Here is a 20,108-nt window from a genome sequence, read left to right as displayed (position 1 = left end):
AGCAGGAAAGTGCTCTGAGACCTCTAGCCTGCAATGTAATTTGTGCCCTACAGGTGACATTGGCATCCAGCATCCCTTTAGTCACTCTTCTCCCCTTTATTACTGAGGCAAGGTCTCTTGCTGAAGCCAGAGCCAAATAGCCTGCTTAGCCAGCTTGCAGCAGGGATTCACCCATGCCAGTTCAGTTTTTCTTTGAATGGCCAGGGGCTTAAACTCTAGTCCCCACTTGCATGGTAAATGCTTTGCTCACAGAGCCATTTCCAACGCTGAGGTTTTGACATAAGAGGTCCACCGTCCCAAAGGGAGTGGTTTGACCTGCTCCTCATCCTCTCTCTACCCCAATCTGAGCCCTCACACTCAGGACCTCCCTAAGACCCCCCCCCATGCTCAGAGCTCATTCTGTGCCAGGCATGGAGTTCAGGGGCCAGGGACTCAGGGCTGGGGGTTAGGGGGATGATGAACACCTGGCTCAGAGACTGAACCCTCAGCTGAATGCTCAAGGCTAGGAACTCAAAGCAGGGAGATCTGAGGCTGGGTTCTGAGACTGGCTGATGCCCACTCCCTCCCCTTCTGCTATCTGCCATGGGCCTCCAGGAACAAGCCCCACCCTTCGCACCCCACCCCCATACTGCAGGCGGTAGAGCTAAGGCTCAATAGGCCCATCCAGCACATGGCAGCACACGTGTGTCCCAATTAGCTGGTGCGGTTGACTTAGAGAGGGGCTAGTTCTGAAGACCCGTGGCCCAGGACAGGGACACAAGTATTACTGGAGGCTGACTGACATACATAGGCTTGAATGTCCTGTAGGAGGAGCCTGTCTGTGCCCAGTCATCATATAGTCCTATAACACCTCCTCCCCAAGAAACACCCACGTGGCCCCGGCTTGCCACATTCCTGGGACCACAAAAGTGGCTCATACAGCGCTTGTAATGGTCTCATCACTCCTTGCTTTCACACCTATATACTGGGCCCCTTCGTGGCTACATATGACTGCCACTACCTTGGGTCCAGGCTAGAGATGATGCAATGACCATAAGTGGAAAGGGGTTCCACAACAGCACCCCATATAACGCATCCAACACCAGCTTCAGGACAGCGCTGTGTACCTTGGCTGTGCCCTTTCTTTCCCACCGTGGCCAGATTTAGAAATGCCCGAAAAAACCCTGGCGTTGGTTTCAGGACTGGATCCCTCTGAGTCAGCGACCACAAACTCAATGCCCTTGAAGTGCCTGGAGAGACTGCAGGAGGCCAACCGGAGGCCAACCGAGGCTCCTACTCAGAGGAGCACAAGGAGCCACTCAGCCCAAATCCTTTGTCTGAGCCCCTCAGAGTGGCTAGGTCATCTTCCCCCCTTCCTCTCCCTACCACCCCCACCCCCGGAATGAAAAGTGTTGTCGCTTTCTACTGATCATGGAGGGGGAAGATGATGGAGGCAAGGATGATCTGGACCTGTGACCCCTTCCCCCAAAGGGGCCAGGATATCTCTATTCCCTCCAACATTGTTTCTGGTCAAGTTCAGCTCAGTATGGCTGGGTCTTCTGCTCTTTAATTAAATTTTCATTTACCAGCTCCCCTCCCCCGTGTGTGTGGGGGGGCACATGTGTATGATGCATGGGCACATGTGTGCTTGCATGTGGAGGTCTGAGATTGAGCCCCTAGGAAAAAAACAGGCATGGAGAAGGACTGGAGAGACCTCAGAGAGTGAACGAAACACGAGAAGACAAGAGTGCCAGAGGGCAGACTTGAACCACAAACCCAAAGACCACGAGGATGAACTTAGGTGCCCAGGAAAAAGCTGGCTTGGTATCAAGAAGTAGAGGTCATTCACAACACCTTTGGAATCCTATGAGTGTCCCCCAGGCTTGGCCTCACTTGCGAGAGCTGCCTTAATTTCGTTAATGTTCATGAACTGTTCCTTTTAAACAGCGATAATTTTAAACCATTTTCAAATCAACCTTTCCTAGCGCTGAATAGATGTGATTTTTCTCCCACGAAGACACCCACAGGCTGTCTAAATTTGGTGTCACTGATACTGACTGGTGACAGTTTTATGATATAAATGAGTCTGGATTTCCTTCTTCTTCTGTTGTTTTCCCCTTTTTGACTTTGGAGATCGGACCCTTCTCGGGACAAATGCCAGGCATGAGTGGCTGCTCCCTGGAGAGTCTGCATCCCTTGTGCTGCTCAGCAGACCCTCCCGGGTAGAACAAAGAAAAGCAGAATATCCCTCAGTTCAGTGGTCCAGCATGTGGAGGACCCAGAGGAAGAAGCTCTCTACCCCGGTGTCATGTGAAATGTCCCCAATGGCGTGAAATCTCCTGTCTCCCTTAGTGAGTCTAGGGGTGCACCTGCACCTTCCCTTTGGTGATACTCAGGTGCCCAGCCAGCATGCTGCCCACTAAGGAGATATTTCCAGAGGTAACATCACTGGCCAAGGTACTTTCTCTGCTGGTTCTTGGTGTCTGCTTGTTGAAAGCCATTGGCTCATTTCCTACGACTCCAGAGCATCTTCCCAGGCCAGCTCACAGCTTCCTGCTGATCTCCCCTCCAGGTTCATGGTCTGTGTCCCATGTCCAATCATGCTCCCTTAACCAATGTAGGTTTCTATTCGAGCCACATGTCAGACTCCCCAGCTTGCTCTTCAAAGGCATTAATGTGTCCAGCCACACACCCCCCCCCCCAGATATAAGATCACTTTGTAGACAGTCTAGATCTGTTCCGAGGTTGGCAATAGCTGCTGCATCCTGAGGACCAGCAGTGTTTATGTGGCACTCACCTGGAGTGGGACCACTTGCATGAGGATGGCAAAGTTGGTAAGATGTGTGCAGCGACACACTGAATGGGTGAGGTTTCCCTCTGTGAGCGCACAGCCCTGGCTTGACCAGATGCCTTCTCCGGTGCTGAGGACACAAGGACAGGAATGATCAGCGGGAACCATGGCAACCCTCAGCCCCACAGGCTCAACATCTCACCGGCTAACCCTGACACCAGGGTGCAAATATCCTCAGGTATTAAAACTGGGAGGTGGCTGACATTGGTGAGATGACCAAAATATCTCTTCTGGGACAGAGAGAGGCAGGGGCCACTGCCACAGTTTGGTCCACTAGGAAATCACCTACAACCCTCCCAGCCTGGAAAGAAATGTGTGTGACCCAGAGTCTGGCCTGGGAAAGCAAACACTCATGGAATCATGAGTGATCTAAGAAAACTCATTACAGTTCTTAAGCGTGTGTCTGGGGGAAGGTATGTAAAACGCAAGGGGCATAAATAATATAAACATAACTAAAATGCAGTCCATACAAATCTGATGTAACGTGGTATGCATAAACATTGAAACTCCTGCATAACTCTTCAGAAACCTTGAGGCTGGAAATGGTTCAGTGGTTAATGTTACTCGCTGTGCAACTGTGAAGACCTGCGTTTGATTCCCAGCACCCAAGTAAGAATCTGGGCATGGTCCTATGTTCTCCTGTAACCCCAGTGCTGTGGGCAAGTGGAGGCAGGGGCATTGCAGTGATTGGCAGTCTAGACAAAAAGAGTACAAGCTCAAATTCAAGGACAGACCCTGATGCAAAGTAAGCTGGAGAAGTATGGAGGGTACTCAGTGCCCTCCTCTGACCATGGCATGTGCATAGGCATGTGCAGACACACACACACACACACACACACACACACACACACACACACACACCATGTGCATACATTATTGTCACTTAAAATTTTATCTTAGGAATTTGATTTGAGAGAGAGAGAGAGTTGGGAGCTGGGGATATCTGCGTGTAAATACAGGTGAAGAGAGCATCAGATCTCCTGGAGCTGGAGTTACAGGTGGTTGTGAGCTGCCATATGGGTGCTGGGAACTGAACTCAGGTCCTCTGAAAATCAGTCTGTGTTCTTTACCTCAGCCATCTCTCCAGCCCCCAAGAACTTGTTTTAAAAATAATCCTTGGCCAGTGTACACCATTACACATAAAACACAAAAACAACACACACAACATTGTAACGGTATTGGGGAGGCGACACCCACCTGGCTTCTGTGAAGGCACACACAAATGAATGGGAATTATTGAGGAGGAAACTGACAGCCCCTTCACAGAGGCCTCCAAAAACCGGGAGAAGAGGGCAGGGAGGGAGGCTGGGGTCAAATGGAATGTTTACTCTTCTGTAATGTTCTAGTCTCTAATCACTGCTGGAGCTAGGATTTCTTACAGTGACCCTCCAGGCCAATAGACACTGATGCCAGCCAGTTCATCCTTGCAGTGAGTGTACTGGCCTTTGTCATTTTCTTGTCTGTGCTTCTCTGTCATTGCAAATGCCAAACAGGTCTCTTTGTCCACAAAGACAAACCTGTGTCTCAGCTTGAGGCGGGAGCCCCCAGTCTATAGAGCTGAAGGAGCCTGAGACTCTGGCTGTCTCTCATTTGTAGTCTGCTGTAGTTCCTACTTTTACTCTGTCAGGGACAGCTGCCTGGGAATGAGGTAACACAGGACCCCATCATGCAACCCTGGCAATATCCACGGATGAGACACCCAGCTTTAGCAATTTTATGTTCCAAAGAGGCCTGTAGCCATCGCAATAGTTACCCTGCTGTGGGGTGGGGCTGAGAGTGTGGGAAAGGGGCTGTGGTGTGGGTACCGCACCTGGTAACTGAGATGCAGGGAACAGCAGCTTTCTGGGTGGTTTTCATGATGAATGAGCCCAGCTGCCTCCCGAGGGAGGTCAGAGGCACCCAGCAGAAAGCAAAGCCTGGGCCAATGGAACCACGTGTAGAGGGACCAGATCCCATCAATAACTACAGAATGAATACAAAGGAGTTGTGGGCCCCTCCCCCATTCCACATTTGGATCTAACTTTCCCAGGGCCTGGAGAGGGACCCCCACACAGGCAATTGTATTTTACACAGCTACTTTGTATGCCTACTTAACGCAAGGATGTCACATTTCCATTTGCAGTGACCCTGAGAATTAACAGGGGTGGACACGGTCAGGAGGGTGGACATGGCCCTTGGCTCTAGAGGAAGGTGCACAGACAAACCATGAAAGTCATGTCCCAGAACAGAACCCTGAAGGTGTGACTCTGCCCTAATCAGCCAGGGAAGCCAGTTCTGAGAGGTGTCACCTCTATATGGGATGGAAATCTGCTCCCTAGGGAGGCGGTGGGGACAACTGGGAAGCTTCCCAGCTGTGCACAAATAAATCTTCACAGAAGGCAGCTGAGCCATTTCAGATACCATCAAAAATATGCACAGCCTGTGACCTAGGGCATCCATGTGTAGGCAGAAATATGGTCACTCGGGTACATAAATACAATGCAATGTATATAAATACAGTAAAAGAAACAGGTATCAAAAGAGGCAGAACACAAAAGAAAATGGTGTGGAATGGTGCAAGAAATGTCAGACTAAAACACTTCCATTTATTTCCTATGAATGCAAGTGTACATGATACATAAATTATTTCAAAACACATGCATAAACTCAGGGTAAGATGTAAAAAAACACACATACAACAAAGATGTATTTGCTTTTTTAAAAATAGCACTTCACCTTTAAAAAGTAAAAAGAATAATATTTTGAAGTCCAGACGTGGTGGGACAGGCCTGTAATCTTAACACTTGGGAGGCTGAGACAGGAGGTTTGCTGTGAGTTCAAGGTCAGCCTGGGTTAGATTGTAAATTTTAAGCTAGCTTATAAAGTGAGACCTGTCTCAAGCAAATAAAAAAGAAGAATGTGAATATCTATTAGGGGATGGGGTGGAGATTCAGTTCAGTGGTAGATCATGTGCCTGGCATGAACAACTTTGGGTCTCAGCTCTCAGTCCCACAAAGAAAATAAGTAAATGCATGTATACATAAATCTTAAATATATACCAAGGAGTCATTGTATAATTTCTTAGAGAATTAATCTTTTCCAAAAAGTGACCCTTGTCCCCTGGCAAGATGGCTGCTCAGTATAAATAAGCATTTATAAATACGCATTTGCTATCAAGCCTGAGGACCTGAGTCTGATTTGTCTCCAGGACAGAAGGAAAGAGCTAACTCGAGCTGCAGGTCATCCTTAGGCCACCCCATGCACATTCAAGAGCTGTTACACCTACACCCAACTACACATGCACGCCCAGAAATAAGTATGTTTAAAATCCTAAATAATAAAATTAGAAAAAGTGGCCCAGAATTCTAAGACCTGTGTAAACATCTTTCAAATCTGAAAGAGAACTTGTTCTCAGTCGAGCAATAACTGAATTTACTTCTAGCAGGCTCGCAATACAAGGAAAGTTAACGGAATGTTACACTAGACAGAAACGTGGCTCTGCACAAAGACATAAAAATAGCTAGCGATGGGATAAGTGTAGGCGTGCATGGCATGGCCTTGGCCTTGTCTGTAAGTGCTCTTTACAAGATAGCTGATTATCTGGGGCACAAACAAGACAAAACAAAACAAAAAAACCTGTAAAGATCTACTGAAGATAATGACAACCTTACAAGCCATGGCAGGAGGAACTGCACATGTATTAATTACGTCTTTGAATATTTTTAAAGTGATACGCTATCTGTTACAGACAGACACAAGGGCGTGAAGTGTAAATTGTCTGAACAAGCCTATGACAGATGATCTTAAAGCCCCGCTTTTAGTAAAAGAGGATGCAGGGAAATGATGGGTGAAGATGTAGTACTAGAAGGCACTAAGTGAAGGGGTAGAGGAAACCCTGAAGAAATCCTTTGGCAATTAAGAGTGCTTACTGCGAAGCACCCACATTGGGAGGCTCACAACCACCTGTAACTCCAGCTCTGGCCAATCCAATATCTCTGCCTTCTGTGGGAATCTGAGCTCACGTACACAAACCCACAGATGCATGCACACACACACACACACACACACACACACACACACACACACACACACACACACCTAAATTAAAAATAATAAAAATTAAGTTTTACAAGGGCAGAGTAATTGTGTCTAAATGAGATGGTATGGACCGCAGAGTAGCACTGTATCCTCCAGAGTAAAGAAGGAGGTACCACAGACAAGAGCAATTATCCCAGGCCACCATCACTGGAGAATACACATGCCTCCTCTCACTTCACTGTTAGTAGTCATCTCTTTCTTAGGTCTTGTTCACTCTATCTCTCAGACCGAACTCAGAGCCTCATGGACGCTAAGCAAGGGCTCTGTCACTAAGCCATATCTCTATCTCCCTTTTTACTTTTTTACTGAGCTGACTGGGCTAGCCTTGAACCCACTCTGTAGCCTCAGCAGGCTTTGATCTTGCTGTCTTCCTTCCTGTCTTGCTGGCTTGTGACTTTGAGCCCAGTTTCTCATTCTTGGAATTAGCTCCAGAACCCCTCATGGAGACTACACTACAAAGAAGCTCAAATATTTAAGGTGGCCTGAAATTTGCATAGTGCCCCTACACACTGTCTTACATTCATCTCCAGATGATACATAACATAAATGAAATGTGAATGGCACATGGACAGTTATATGATGGAGGGAATAATGACAGGCACATTCTCATTACAGGATCAATCCCCCCCCAACCCAAGCATTTCAGGCTTTTAGTTGGTTGAATATCTACCACAAAATTCATGGGTACTGAAGACCAAGTGTGATTGGCAGGACAAGTTAACAGAACAGTAGCAAGACCAGAAGACCTGTGAGTGACCACCACTTAATGCGGCCTTGCTGACATTTATGGAACTCCCCGCCACTGATGCATTGTCTCCCAAGAGCACTATAGAATGGGTTGTATAAACAACTTAAAACACATTTTAAAACCAAGGCTATAGAAAGAAAGTACCGTTTAGATCATAAAATATTTAATTATAAATCAATAGCAGAAAGGGCTCTAGAAAGTTTCCCAATGTTTGGCAGTTAAGCAACTCCTTTCAAAATGAACTAAGGGGACTGTAAGATGGCTCAGAAGGTAAGATACTCACCATCAAGCCCAATGACCTGAGTTCCATCGCTGGAACTCACATAGTAGCAGGGAGAACTGACTCCCTGGGGTTGACCTCTGACCTCCAGATGCCACACACCATGGCGAAAACATTTGAAATGGATAGCATTGTCCTAGATCTGTCATGTGATTGCACAGCTGCGCTCACTTATCAAAACCCAGAGAATTATGCTTTCAAACTGGATTTTCCTGAATATGTAATAAGGAATCATTTGAAAAGTGGTCTGGCTGGATGCTTGTGGTGTGGCTGTCTCTGGGAGCTGGGGCTAAATAGAATTGCTCTGTGCACGCGTATCTACAGAGGTTGATACCATATCTTGGCTATTGTGTGCAGTGCTGGGAAAACATTCTCTCTAACGTGCTGACTTCCCTTTCTTTGGATATGCACCAGCAGTGGGGTCTGATTTTTTTTTTTCTCGAGGAACCTCCATACTGATTTCCACAGTGGCTGTGCTAACTCAGACTCTCCCTTTTCTCCACACCCTGGCCAGCACTGCTGTCGGTTGTAGTTAGTTTCAGCTGTCAACTTGACACGATCCAGAAGCATCTAGGAAGAGGGAACCTCAGTTGAAGAACTGCTTCCATCAGATTGGCCTGTGGCCACATTTGTGAAGTATTTCCTTAATTGCTAATTGACTTGGAAGGGCCCTTTCCACTGTGGGTGGTACCATCCCCTAGTCAGGTGGGCGTGGGTGGGTATATGACAGGTAGCTGAGCAAGCTGGGGAGAGTAAATGGTGTTCCTTCATCGTCTCTGCTTCAGTTCCTACCCTTGGCTGCCCTCCATGATGAACTCGAACATGGGAGCCAAATGAACTGTTTCCTCCCCATGTTGCTTTTAGGCAGAGTTTTATCATATCATTAGAAGCTAACCAGAATGCTCTCTTTTATCTTTTTTTTTTTTTTTTTTTTTTTTAAGAGTCAAATAGCTCATTTGGTAACACGGAGTGAAAAGAAGTGTGTGTGTGTGTGTTGCCCACACGCACATATCCAGGTGTGTGTGTGTGTAGGTACACAAGTGTGCGTGAAGGTCAGAAATCAACCTTGGGTGTCATTCCTCATGTACCATCTATCTTCTATTTTTTGACAGGATCTCTCCCTGGCCTAGAGCTCACCTAGCAGGCTAGATCAGATGCCAGCCAGTCCCAGGCATCCTCCTGTCCCTGACTCCCAGCACTGGAGCTACAAGAACATGCCCCCATTCTAGCCTTTCACATGCATTCTGGGGAGTCAAACTCAGATCCCCATGCTCACACAGCAAATATTTAACTGACTGAGCCTTCTCCCCTGTGCCAAAAAGAAACTCATAAATCTTCTTCTCTCTTCTTGTGGCTGACTGCACTGTGGTGGTCAAAAGGCCAGCGACACAAGAATTCCCTCGCAAGCTTGATCTTTTACAGAAATGAGAAGAGGCCAGAGTTACTCAACTTGCAATTATCCTCTAGACAAGAGTCCCGACCGCTGGGCACCCAGCGTCTCAATGGCTGCTACAATCTCTGTCTTGTGTTATTGGAATCTGTGAGAAGTTTCACTAATGTGTTCAATGCCTGCGTCTCAGCCGGCTGTCAGAAGCAACCTGTATTCCAGGACTGTGAATATGGCCCCCTCAACACTGGTTCATCTTTCTGGCCTTCCCAGGGTTCCCTTGAATTTCACTGCCATCTCTCCATGGCAGTTGGCTATAAATACCAACAATTTCCTCTTCTGGTTTGTAGTTCCCAGAGTCAGCCCTGCTTGTCCCTTATCCCTTTCTCCTTGAAGAACACAAGCCCCACCCCTAGAAGCTGGCTTGGTTTGGATCTGCACTGCTGCCTTAGGGTTTCAATGAGATGTTCCTCAAAACTGCAGGTGACTGTATTCTTGAATGAAGTGAGTGATATGTGTTTACATGGAACCCTGCGGGCAGACGCAGGTTCTCAGCAGCCCTCATTGGCCTGGCTTAACTCTTTTTTTCATGGAACTCTTTCTGTCCAGCCTCTTTCTCGGCCACATCTTCTCAGCTTTCAGGGCTCTCTGTGATCCATTCTTGCTCAGTTTAAGCTCGTCATCCACTCCTATCTCAGCCTCTTGCATCACCCCTGAGGTCCCCACCCACAAGCCTCACCTTGTCCATAGAAGCCATTCCTACTGCAGTGGGGAGCTGTCTGGCTGTGATCTTATTTGTATTTCCCTGAAGATTGGGATATTGGTTTCTTTCTTTTCTGTGTCTGCCAGCCATTTTTATTTCTTCTTTTGGCAAATGTCAATTTAGGTCTGTCACCCATGACTTAATCAGGGTCCTTGGGCCTCTGGATATTGGGCTGTTTGAGTTTCTGGAAACTGTTTCTGGACATTAACCCCAACACTAGACATCAAATAGGAGATGTTTTATTATGTTTATTTATATATTTGGGGGTATGTGTGCATGCTAGAGTAAGAAGCCTGTGCAGGTAAAAGGGGAGTTGGTTCTCTCCTCCCACCATGTGAGTTTCAGAGATCAAAGTTTGGGTTATGAGACTTGGCAGCAGACACCTTTACCCACTGAGCCATCTCGCTAGCCCCAACACTAATATTTTGATATGCCAACCAGTGAATGATATTTCCCAAAGTCCTGAGGCCCAGCCCTCTCTCAAGACCCTCATCATAGAAGGCAGTAGGACAGCATTTCCATGTGGCCTCAGGATGCCCCGATGAACTGATTCTAAGGACTATAAAAGACCTCTGAATCCACGTAACCTCCAGTCACACCCAATCAGGCCTTGCCTCATGCAATGCTCACGCAACCCGTTAGCTTCAGAAACATGTGACCCCTGCCCTGCTCTGTGTCATGTGAGACTAGCCTGGGGTGGACACCTTACTGTCCTCCCATTTCCCTCCCGCTTCCCCCCTTCTGTCCACCTGGTAGCCTCCACACCCACAGTACCTGAAGTTAAGGAAGGCGCAATACAGGAAGAGGCGGTTGCTCTCATTGGTGGCATCGACATACTGCTTATGAGTCTGAAATGAAAGGAAATGGATACATCTGTGACACAGCAGGAAAGGCCAAACGCATGTCCCGGAGTGGGAACAGGATTCCTCACAGGGGCTGTGACAATGGCTCAGCGCTTACCATGCAGGACCTGACGGCTTGATCTCAATCCTTAAACCCAAATAAAAAACCAGATGTGGTGGAGCACATCTGTAATTCCAGGGTCCCTATGGCAAGATGAGTGATGAGGACGAGAGAGTTGAAAGTTATAAGCCAGTTAGCCTGGGCACCTGGCATAGTTCCAAAATAAGAGAGAGCCTGCTTTGACAAGATAGGAGGCAAGAACTGACTCCTGAAAGTTGTCTCTGCCCTTCACACCTGTGCCATGGTATCCACATGCCTGTACCAATACACACAAATTTTAAAAATGTTTTTAATTTGTTTAAAAAGATTTTCAAACTTTAAAATATATGTGTTTGTATGTATGTGTGTCTGTGTGTGTGTGTGTGTGTGTGTGTGTATGTGTGTCTGTGTGTGTGTCTGTGTATACACGAATGTGAGTGTAGTGCCCATGGAGGTCAGAAGTGGGCCCTGGATCCCTTAGTGCTAATTATAGGTGGTTGTGAGCCCCCTGAAATGGGTGCTGGGAACCGAACTTGAGTCTGCTGCAAGAACAGAACAGCACACATATCCCTCCAGCCGCATTTAAAAAAAAAAAAAAAGTTGTTGGCTTTCTTTTTTTTTTAATTTCCCCAAAGATCTCTCACATCCTGAACATCCAGGACGCCTGTGACAAAGCTGGAGAAGCCAAGTGTCCAGTGTGAACTAATTCTAAACCACGCCCCCCCCCGCTTCCTCAGATCAGCACCTGCAGACTTCCAGTCCATAAACAGCCTGCAATCAGGGTGCTATTGAGTTTGTGAGTATGAAGGAGGATGAACTCTGTGGAATGGCATGGGAACCTGGAATTGGAACCACTTGCCTCAGAATGCAACAGAAAGGGTTTTTATGCCATCCCTCCTCCTAGGTACCACACATCTATAAGGCACTCGGAGAAGTTTTGACACAAGGAACCCAGAGTACTCTGTGCCTGCCACACGACATTCAACAGCTTCTGGTTACCCAGTGATGGAGAGGGGGGGTAGGAGTCAGAGCATGCACAAGAGCCCCACAGAGGGTGGATGATGTAACACTGAGCCAGAAGGTAGGAAGGACCATGTGAGGATGAACCTGTGTTTGCTCTCTCCCCTGGACCCAAACAGCACAGAAATGTCTAAGAGGTGCATCTCTGTGTCACCAAGGTCATTTAGAAGCATTTAAAGCAAGCAGGTGGCCAAAGGAAGCCAGCCCCAAGCCCCCATGATACAAGAGATACGGACTCTAGGGAAGTAGTAGGAACACTATCTTCTCCTGGGTGGTTTCCTTCTGCTCCTTACACTCCCTGAGACCAGAGTCTAAATCATCTTTCAAAGGAAATGTGCAGCTGTGCAGCTGGCAGTGCAAAAAAAAAAAAAAAAAGCCAAGTGTGTGTGGTCCATAAGGGAGGGGTAGATTAGCCTTCTTGGGTCTGGGGCCAAGGTCACAGCCCTGACTAGGAATTCCCTGCCCAGCTGGTCCTCAGGCTCTGTCCCAGGCTCAGCAATTGGGCTGGGAAAAGTGAGTTGCTTGGAAAAATAAAAAGGAAGGCTTGCCATTTCCAGAGAGATTTTAACATATGGGAATGTGACTGTGCCAAAGGAAAGGTGAGTCACCTCGAGCAGCCCACGTTCCACTTGCAGAGGACCGTGGGAGGCCAACAGCTCATCCAAGTCCCAGTTGCCTGGGCTGGAGAGAAAAACCATTTCCGCAGGTCAGCAGGATGCTGGGCATCCAGAAGGACCTGGCAGGGTCTCAGTGAAGGAAGATCCTAGCAGAGAACCCCACGAGCATCCCATACAAGCCTGATTGCCCCCCTCCTCCTACCACCCCCACACCTGCTGTGCATCCGGAGCTATTCAGAGGCTGCAGAATAGCTCCTGCAATTCCACCTCTGGAGTCAGCTTCCCAGTGGGTTTAACCAACCAATTACTCATCTCCTGCTGCTTATAGGTAAAGTGTGGGCTTCTGGACATGAAAAGGAAGGAAATATGTCTGAGAAGTTCCCTTAATACCCCTTGTTTTGGACACGTGCTTGCTTTATGTTTTAGTGTGTGGCTTTACTGATCAAAAAAAAATTGGGAGACACTTCTTCTTCACCACTGTCCCCAAGCATAAGGCAGATGGCACCGTGGTCCTTAACTCTGACCCTCAGCAAGGCAGCATCACAGACTAAAATAGCCGCATTCCCCAGCAAAGGACCAGACACAGGCAGACAGGCAGAGCCCCGCCCACCACCCCCACTTCTTCACTTCCCATTGGCTTTTTCCCCAGCATCTCAGGCCCATCTCTGAATGACAAAGGGTCTCACAAGACAGAGGCTGGATGGTCTCTGGTTTCCGAGAATCTCAGGGTAGCCCTTTGTAGCCCAGGAAAGCCCTGGCATGGAAGACTAGTGGATCCTCTGGGTCAGAGCCAGGAAGGAGCAGTTGGGTAGGTTCCTGTCCCAGGATCTGAGGACAGGCCATTGGGATGGGCCACACTGATGGCAGGAGGAAAAGGCCAAGCTAGGCAACACCCTGCCACCTGAGCCATCAGCCAACCGTTTATTAACTAATATGTCTGTGTACTTATTTTGGACTGAAGGGCAGTGGGACCTGGCGGGACAGAAACTCAGACTACAACACTCAATGACTGTTGTCCCAAACCCACCATCTGTGTGTTTGCTACCTGATTTGGGGCTCTCTTGTCCCAAGCAGAGAAGTAGGAAGAAACCCCTACTCCTACCCCAGGGGGCCAAGGACCGCACAGACCATGCACTATACTCTGGGACATTAACTCCATAACCAGGGTGCACATATGTCCCCATATACTTGGTGACAACATGTATTAGCAACGGGTTACAAGTGGGCCTTGGTCCTACAGAAGGGCCACTCTAACCTCTTGACATGTATCTTTTCTTCAGGTGCAGCTTCCCATGACTATAACACAGCATCCCTGCCATGAGACCACTGTCATAAGGTCAGAGAGAACACAACCAGCCTCTGTTCCAGAGGTCCCAGAAATGGGCATCTGCATGACACAGAATTCAGATTTCCATCTCTTCGTGGCCAGTGTGGGACCTGGGGATCTGAAGACAACCCCTCCCTTCAGTATGAGCTAAATTCTAAACCACGTCCCTTCAGGGCTTCCCCAGATCAGCACCTGCAGACTGTCGGCTCTCTTATCAGTTCATAAACAGCCTGCACAGATGAGTGAAGCAATCACAGGGTGCTATTGAGTTTGCGAGTATGAAGAAGGATGAACTCTGTGGAATGGCATGGGAACCTGGAATTAGAACCACTTGCCTCAGAATGTGACAGCAAGGGCTTTTATGCCATCCCTCTTCCTGGGTACCACACATCTATAAGGCACTCCGGGAGAAGTTTAACACAAGGAACCCAGAGTACTCCGTGCCTGCGTCCACACGGCGTTCAACAGCTTCTGGTTACCCGGTGATGGAGATGGGGGCAGGGGGAAGGCAGAGCATGCACAAGAGCCCCACAGAGGGTGGTCAAGATGGAGCCAGGCAGGATAACCCTGGTGAGAGCTGGGCCAGGTGAGAATGTGTCTCTGATAGACCAGGATCCCTGTCCTTGAACTCTCCTCTGGACCCAAACTAATCGTCCACCATCCTGAATAGGCCAGACCCATGGTCTGGTCTGGGACACAGGGAGGGGTCCTGCCACAGGTAGAGACACCTGAAGATGCCTCTGGTGACAGGTAGCATTCTCTATAATGGCCCCACTCCATCTCCCTCAGGCCTACCTCTTTCATACAGAACCCTCCCATTTTACAATGGACAGTAGCTACTTTCATACCGGCCACACCCTTTCTTATCTGACCTTCAGGGGTATGGACTGAAGAAGAGCAGTCTACGTGGGAGCTTCCTGTGGTCATGCACACGCTACCATCCAGCCTAGTTCAGCTGCCACATGGACACCTGGGTCCTGCAGTTCAGGCGGCCTCTCACAGCCACTCCTGCTCTTGTCCCCCATCTCCACACCTTCAGTCCTGTCCTTTACAATGCACGAGTCCAGTCTCATCACACACTTTTAAGACCCGATGGGAAAGATGGAACTCAGACACCTGAGGGATGAAGGCCACCCTCCCTTTGTGGCACTGCCTTCTGCTTTAGCTGAGCCTACCCTGCCTGCCTGCCCCACCTACCACCTGTCTACCTATCTGTTCTTCTATCAGTCTACCTTCCCTACCTGCCTATCTGCCCATCCACTCACCTGTTCACCTACCTGCCTACTACTGCCTCATCGCCAATCCCTCCCACTCCATCTACCTACTACCTACAACCTTACCCACCTATCCGCCGCCCACCTGTCCACTCCATCTTTCCATCTGCCTCCCTTCCACTCATTCATTCATCCACCTACCCATCCCACATGCCCACTCTCCCATCACCTCATTCCCCGAATCCTTCCACATAGCGCTCACTTGCCCATCCGCCTACCCATCATCCACACTGCCCATCCACACATGCATCTCCAAGCTTGCCCACCTTGCTGCAGCTGCCTGGGAGGCCTAACCTTCCTGACACTCTGGCAGAGTTCATCCTCACCGAAGCCCCAGGCTCCTCCAGGGGTCCCACCCACTGTTGTGTTCCCACCCCCCTCTTCTCTGCACGCTCTTGTGTCTGATAAATCCCACTCTTACCCAAGGTGTCAAAGCCCCAGAGCAGGCCCCACCCTTGCAACCACTCATTCCCACAACGTCCATCACCAGCTAGGTATGTTGTATACACAAAGACTCATGAGAACCTGACAGTCACCCTGCTTTCCGTGGGGTCCCATGGGAATCCCAGCCATGCCATGTGATCTGCCCCTAACACAGCTACAGAGCTAGAGATGGATGGGAAGGTGACTTGGGTATAGATTAGGACAGTGGAATGAGGAGGGGACCTCAGAAGGTCATCTATCTTCTCAGGTGACTCCAGCTATCCGCGGTGACATCTGATCAGTGTTCTTGCTAACAGAGCCAGTTTTGCTCAGGATGACAGTGTCCCTGAGTCTGTCTATCTAGCACTACCACCTCATCCTACATTGCTGGGGGCAGAGGGTCAGTCTTCCCCAACTCACCAACAAACACACTCACTCATGTACTCATACTATGTTCACATTTGGCCTTGCTGGTACTTCTGTATACTCTGGCCTGCTCCTTTCTTCTCTCAGACACCGGCCTGGACACCTAAGGGACAGAGTCAAATGAAGGTCAGACCCATAAGATAGGGCCACGTGGAGCTCCTGTATATCAAGGCCTAACATTCTGACAGACCCTCAGCCCATTTATACAAACGCTACCCGCTGGATGGCTGGGCTATTTTCCCTCCCAGAGGCCTTTGTCCAAGGACTGTGTGTGTTGATAGTTGTTTTTCTCAATATTCCTAGTTAGAATTTCCCAAGATGCACAATCCTCTTTCTAATGCCATGCTGCTACAATACAAGGTGAGATGATGTGGAGCCTGGACCACATACCACGCCTGTTCTGCCTGGACTCTCCATCTCATCTTCCTCATCCTTTGCTGTGGAGCATTGTGAAGATGGTCTTGATAGGCCTGAGCCTGTCACTCAAACTGTGCTGTTTATCTCCCTCCCCACCTGAATGTGTGATATGTATGTATGTGCATGTGCATGCATGCACACGGAAGTCCAAAGTCAACCTCAAGTGCCACTTCACAACAGCTATGCATCATGTTATGGTCTTTGTTTGTTTGTTTTTCGAGACAGAGCTTCTCTGTAGCTCTTGAAGCCTGCCCTGAAACTTGTTCTGTAGACCACGCTAGCCTTGAACTCACAGAGATCTACCTGCCTCTGCCTCTTGAGTGCTGGGATCAAGGCGTGGGCCACCATTGCCCGGCTTGTTTTGGTCTTTCACTGGCCCGAGGCCCAACCATTTCAACTAGGCTGGCTAATGAACCGCAGGGATCTCTCTGACCCCTCGTGTTCATGGAAAGGATGGTGCTGGCTTGCAAGATTTCAGAACCCCCACCTCTCCTGCAACTAATCCTGTGGCTGTCAATGGTGGATTTCAGTGACTGTGCACCCTCAAATATGCCACATGAAAATGCTATTCCCCACAAGAAAAGAGCTGGTTTACTTAGAAAAGAAAGCAAATATTTGATGGGCTGTAGTGGTACCTATTTCTGTGCTCTCTCTCTCTCTCTCTCTCTCTCTCTCTCTCTCTCTCTCTCTCTCTCTCTCTGTGTGTGTGTGTGTGTGTGTGTGTGTGTGTGTGTGTGTGTGTGTGTTCATATGGGTGTGCCTGTGTGTGCACTTAGAGAGACCAGAATCCAGCTTTGGGCATCATTCCTCAAATGTTGTCTACCTTGTTGCTTTGAGATAAGGACCCTCATTAGCCTGGAGCTCACTGAGTAGGCTAGGCTGTCTGGCCAGAGTGCATCAGGGGCCTGCCTGTTTCTGCTGGAATGGCAGGTAGGTGCCACTGTGCCTGGCTTTTTAAGGTGGGTGCTGGGAATTGAACGTATTGTCCTCCTTGCTTGGCAAGTACTTTCCCACCAGAGCTACCTCCAGGGTCTGTCCTTGCTTGTCCCTTATTTCCCCATCTGCTACTCCATTTTATAAGCTTGTAAACATTACAGCTCAATCCCAATTTCTCTGGGCCCCAAGTACACACACACACACACACACACACACACACACATACACACACACACACACACACACACACACACAGGCACCAGTGTGCACGTTGTTTAAGAAAATAGAGTGCCTGCATCTGGGATCCTCCCCCTGATAAAGGGCTAACAGTTAAAAAGGTGCATGGAGACTCCTTTACAAACACAAGGAGAAAGGTATAATTTCACACACTAATTAACAAGGGACTAGCAGAGGTGAACGGCCCTTCCAGGAAGAAGTCTCATAGCAGGCAAGGCTATTGGAACTACTGGAGCAAATTTGCTTAATAGCCACAAAACATTCAGAACTGGCCGGTATCCACAGGGAGGGAATCAAGGAGTCTGTGCCAGACAACATTTACACTTCAGTGGGAAGAATGAAATCTTGAAGCCTTGTCAGTATGCAAGTTGCAGTGTTGTTCAGGAAGGCAGGGGGCCTGGGGGACAGGGTGAGGACGACAGGGAAGAACCAGGAGGAACCAGACAATGCCAGGTAAGGCCCAGATGAACATGCTGTGCACCTTTCTGCTTCTTAGTCCCCCACAGTTATCTCCTCCACAAATTAGTTACACACACACACACACACACAGAGAGAGAGAGAGAGAGAGAGAGAGAGAGAGAGAATCTTCAGAACTAAAATACAATCTTGATGGCTCAGAAATGGGATAGAAACAGTGAAGAGGGTAGCTATAATGGTGTCTGAGTGGAGGTTGACAGAGAACAGTTACCCAGACCATCAGGGCAGGGCAGTTTGGAAAATCTTGCTTCTAGAAGCAATGACTCCATCAGGATGCAGGATGATGGTGGACAGCCCGATGAACAGGAGCAGGTCAAGAAGGGAGGTCACTGTCGAGGGGGCTCACTGACAGCCCATTTTCAGCAGAGAGAATTCCCAGATGGTAGAGATGTAGGGAAGACATGGGCAGATGCCTGCCGAGGTCCTGATGCTGAGAATCGTAGAGTAGCTCAGAGGGCACGGCCCCCGAGACCCCAGCAGATGCTACCTGTTCTCAACATGGTGATGATCAAATGCCCAAAGAGCAGTCAAGGAAGCTACGGTGGGCTGGGAAAGAACTGACCACCAGGCAGGACAGCCTGAGGCACACCAACAGGAAAAGCACACACTTACAGTGTGGTGAGCGAAATGCTTTGAAGACTCATCTCGCCTGACTTTGCTGGCAGCAGGTAGCATAACAAAACAATGCCCAGCCAGAGCATAGCAGCTCAATCCCAGAATGCTCTAGAAAAATTGCTTGCAGCAGCAGTACAGAGGCTGTGGGCCACATCGGGGTAAGTGTGAGGGCAGGAGAAGGGGATGGTTAAAAGGAGGCTAGAGGATTCTGGGTAAGAGGCATATCCCCCAGTCTTCCTAGCAGTGACGGTCTGCAGCCCTGATGCAGCAGACTTGAAATATGTGTGGCTTCTGTTTGTTTTTTGTACTTCAGTACTTCTGTCTTTTGGCTTATGTTCATGTGCTTTGGGGGATGCAGGTCAGCACAGAGGAGGGCTGGACTGGTGAGGGTCAACAGGAATTAATGGTGCGTGGAGATCCCTGTGTAAAAGCACCGGGCTCACAGCAGACTGGAGAGGGACCGACTGTGTCTTCATACCATCACAAACTGGGACATCTGGTGGTGTTGGTGAGCAGGCAGGGATGCTCTGCAGAGCAGTGTGACACATTCCCAGCAAAACTAAACCCATGTGCGGTTGCCGTAGCCGCAGACCTGGACCCAAGAAAGGCGGTGATTACAGAGATTCATGGCTGCCCAAGGTACTCAGAGTTAAGTGAAGTTGAGGGACCAGCCCTTCATGATACATTTACACTGCCCCCTCAGATGTCAGACTTAGGTAACATTGCAGGAGAGGGGCAGGGAGTATGTAAGAGCAGAAGATAGGGTGCAGGTGTGAAACGGCACCCTCTAAATTTGATGGCCATTGTGTGGTCGTGGATTCCCAACTACAGTCATCTGCACTGGACCACAGAGAACAGCTACAATCAGTCTGCAGTCACGGATGGGAGGAGAGCTCATGGGACCTGCCTCTTACTGCTGAACTATTGGCCACTGACTGATTCTGGGAAAGGGGGAGTCATCATCTTCACTGGTGTGCCCACTGTGGAGCCCACTAGGCTCCAACAGATAGCTCCAAACCAGTGCCCACAGTTTAAAGTTAGTGGATCACAAAAGAAACAGGTATGAAAGTGAGAAAGATTTGTAGGTTACAGTGCAGGGAGACTGGAACTGTAAGGATTTGGGAGTAAGGGAATCAGAGGAGCCAGTATGCATTACACGCACGTGAAACTGTTGGAGGGCAAATTTAATTAATAAAGAAATGTGTTAAAAACTGAATGCATTCCTGATTGTGACCTGTGCCCCCTCTCCCAAACCAAGCTACCTTGAGTCACGTCTCAGTGAGACCCACTATGGACTGCACAGAGGCACTCA

The 20,108-nt window shown here is 48.8% G+C and overlaps 1 protein-coding gene across 1 annotated transcript in view; it reads right to left on the bottom strand.

Moving 5' to 3' along the window:
- Window positions 1–20,108, bottom strand: part of Adgrd1 (adhesion G protein-coupled receptor D1) — a 109,849-nt gene that overhangs the window by 27,739 nt on the left and 62,002 nt on the right. Inside the window, exons 15-16 of the mRNA XM_051205021.1 lie at window positions 10,860–10,933; window positions 2,777–2,900 (exon numbers count right to left, since the gene is read on the bottom strand). Of these exons, the coding sequence (XP_051060978.1) occupies window positions 2,777–2,900; window positions 10,860–10,933 (198 nt within the window). The remainder of the gene's footprint in view (window positions 1–2,776; window positions 2,901–10,859; window positions 10,934–20,108) is intronic.

The sequence above is a fragment of the Phodopus roborovskii genome, unplaced genomic scaffold, assembly GCF_943737965.1.
Source record: "Phodopus roborovskii unplaced genomic scaffold, PHOROB, whole genome shotgun sequence".
NCBI lineage: Eukaryota > Metazoa > Chordata > Mammalia > Rodentia > Cricetidae > Phodopus > Phodopus roborovskii.
This window is presented reverse-complemented; position numbering and strand designations above follow the sequence as displayed.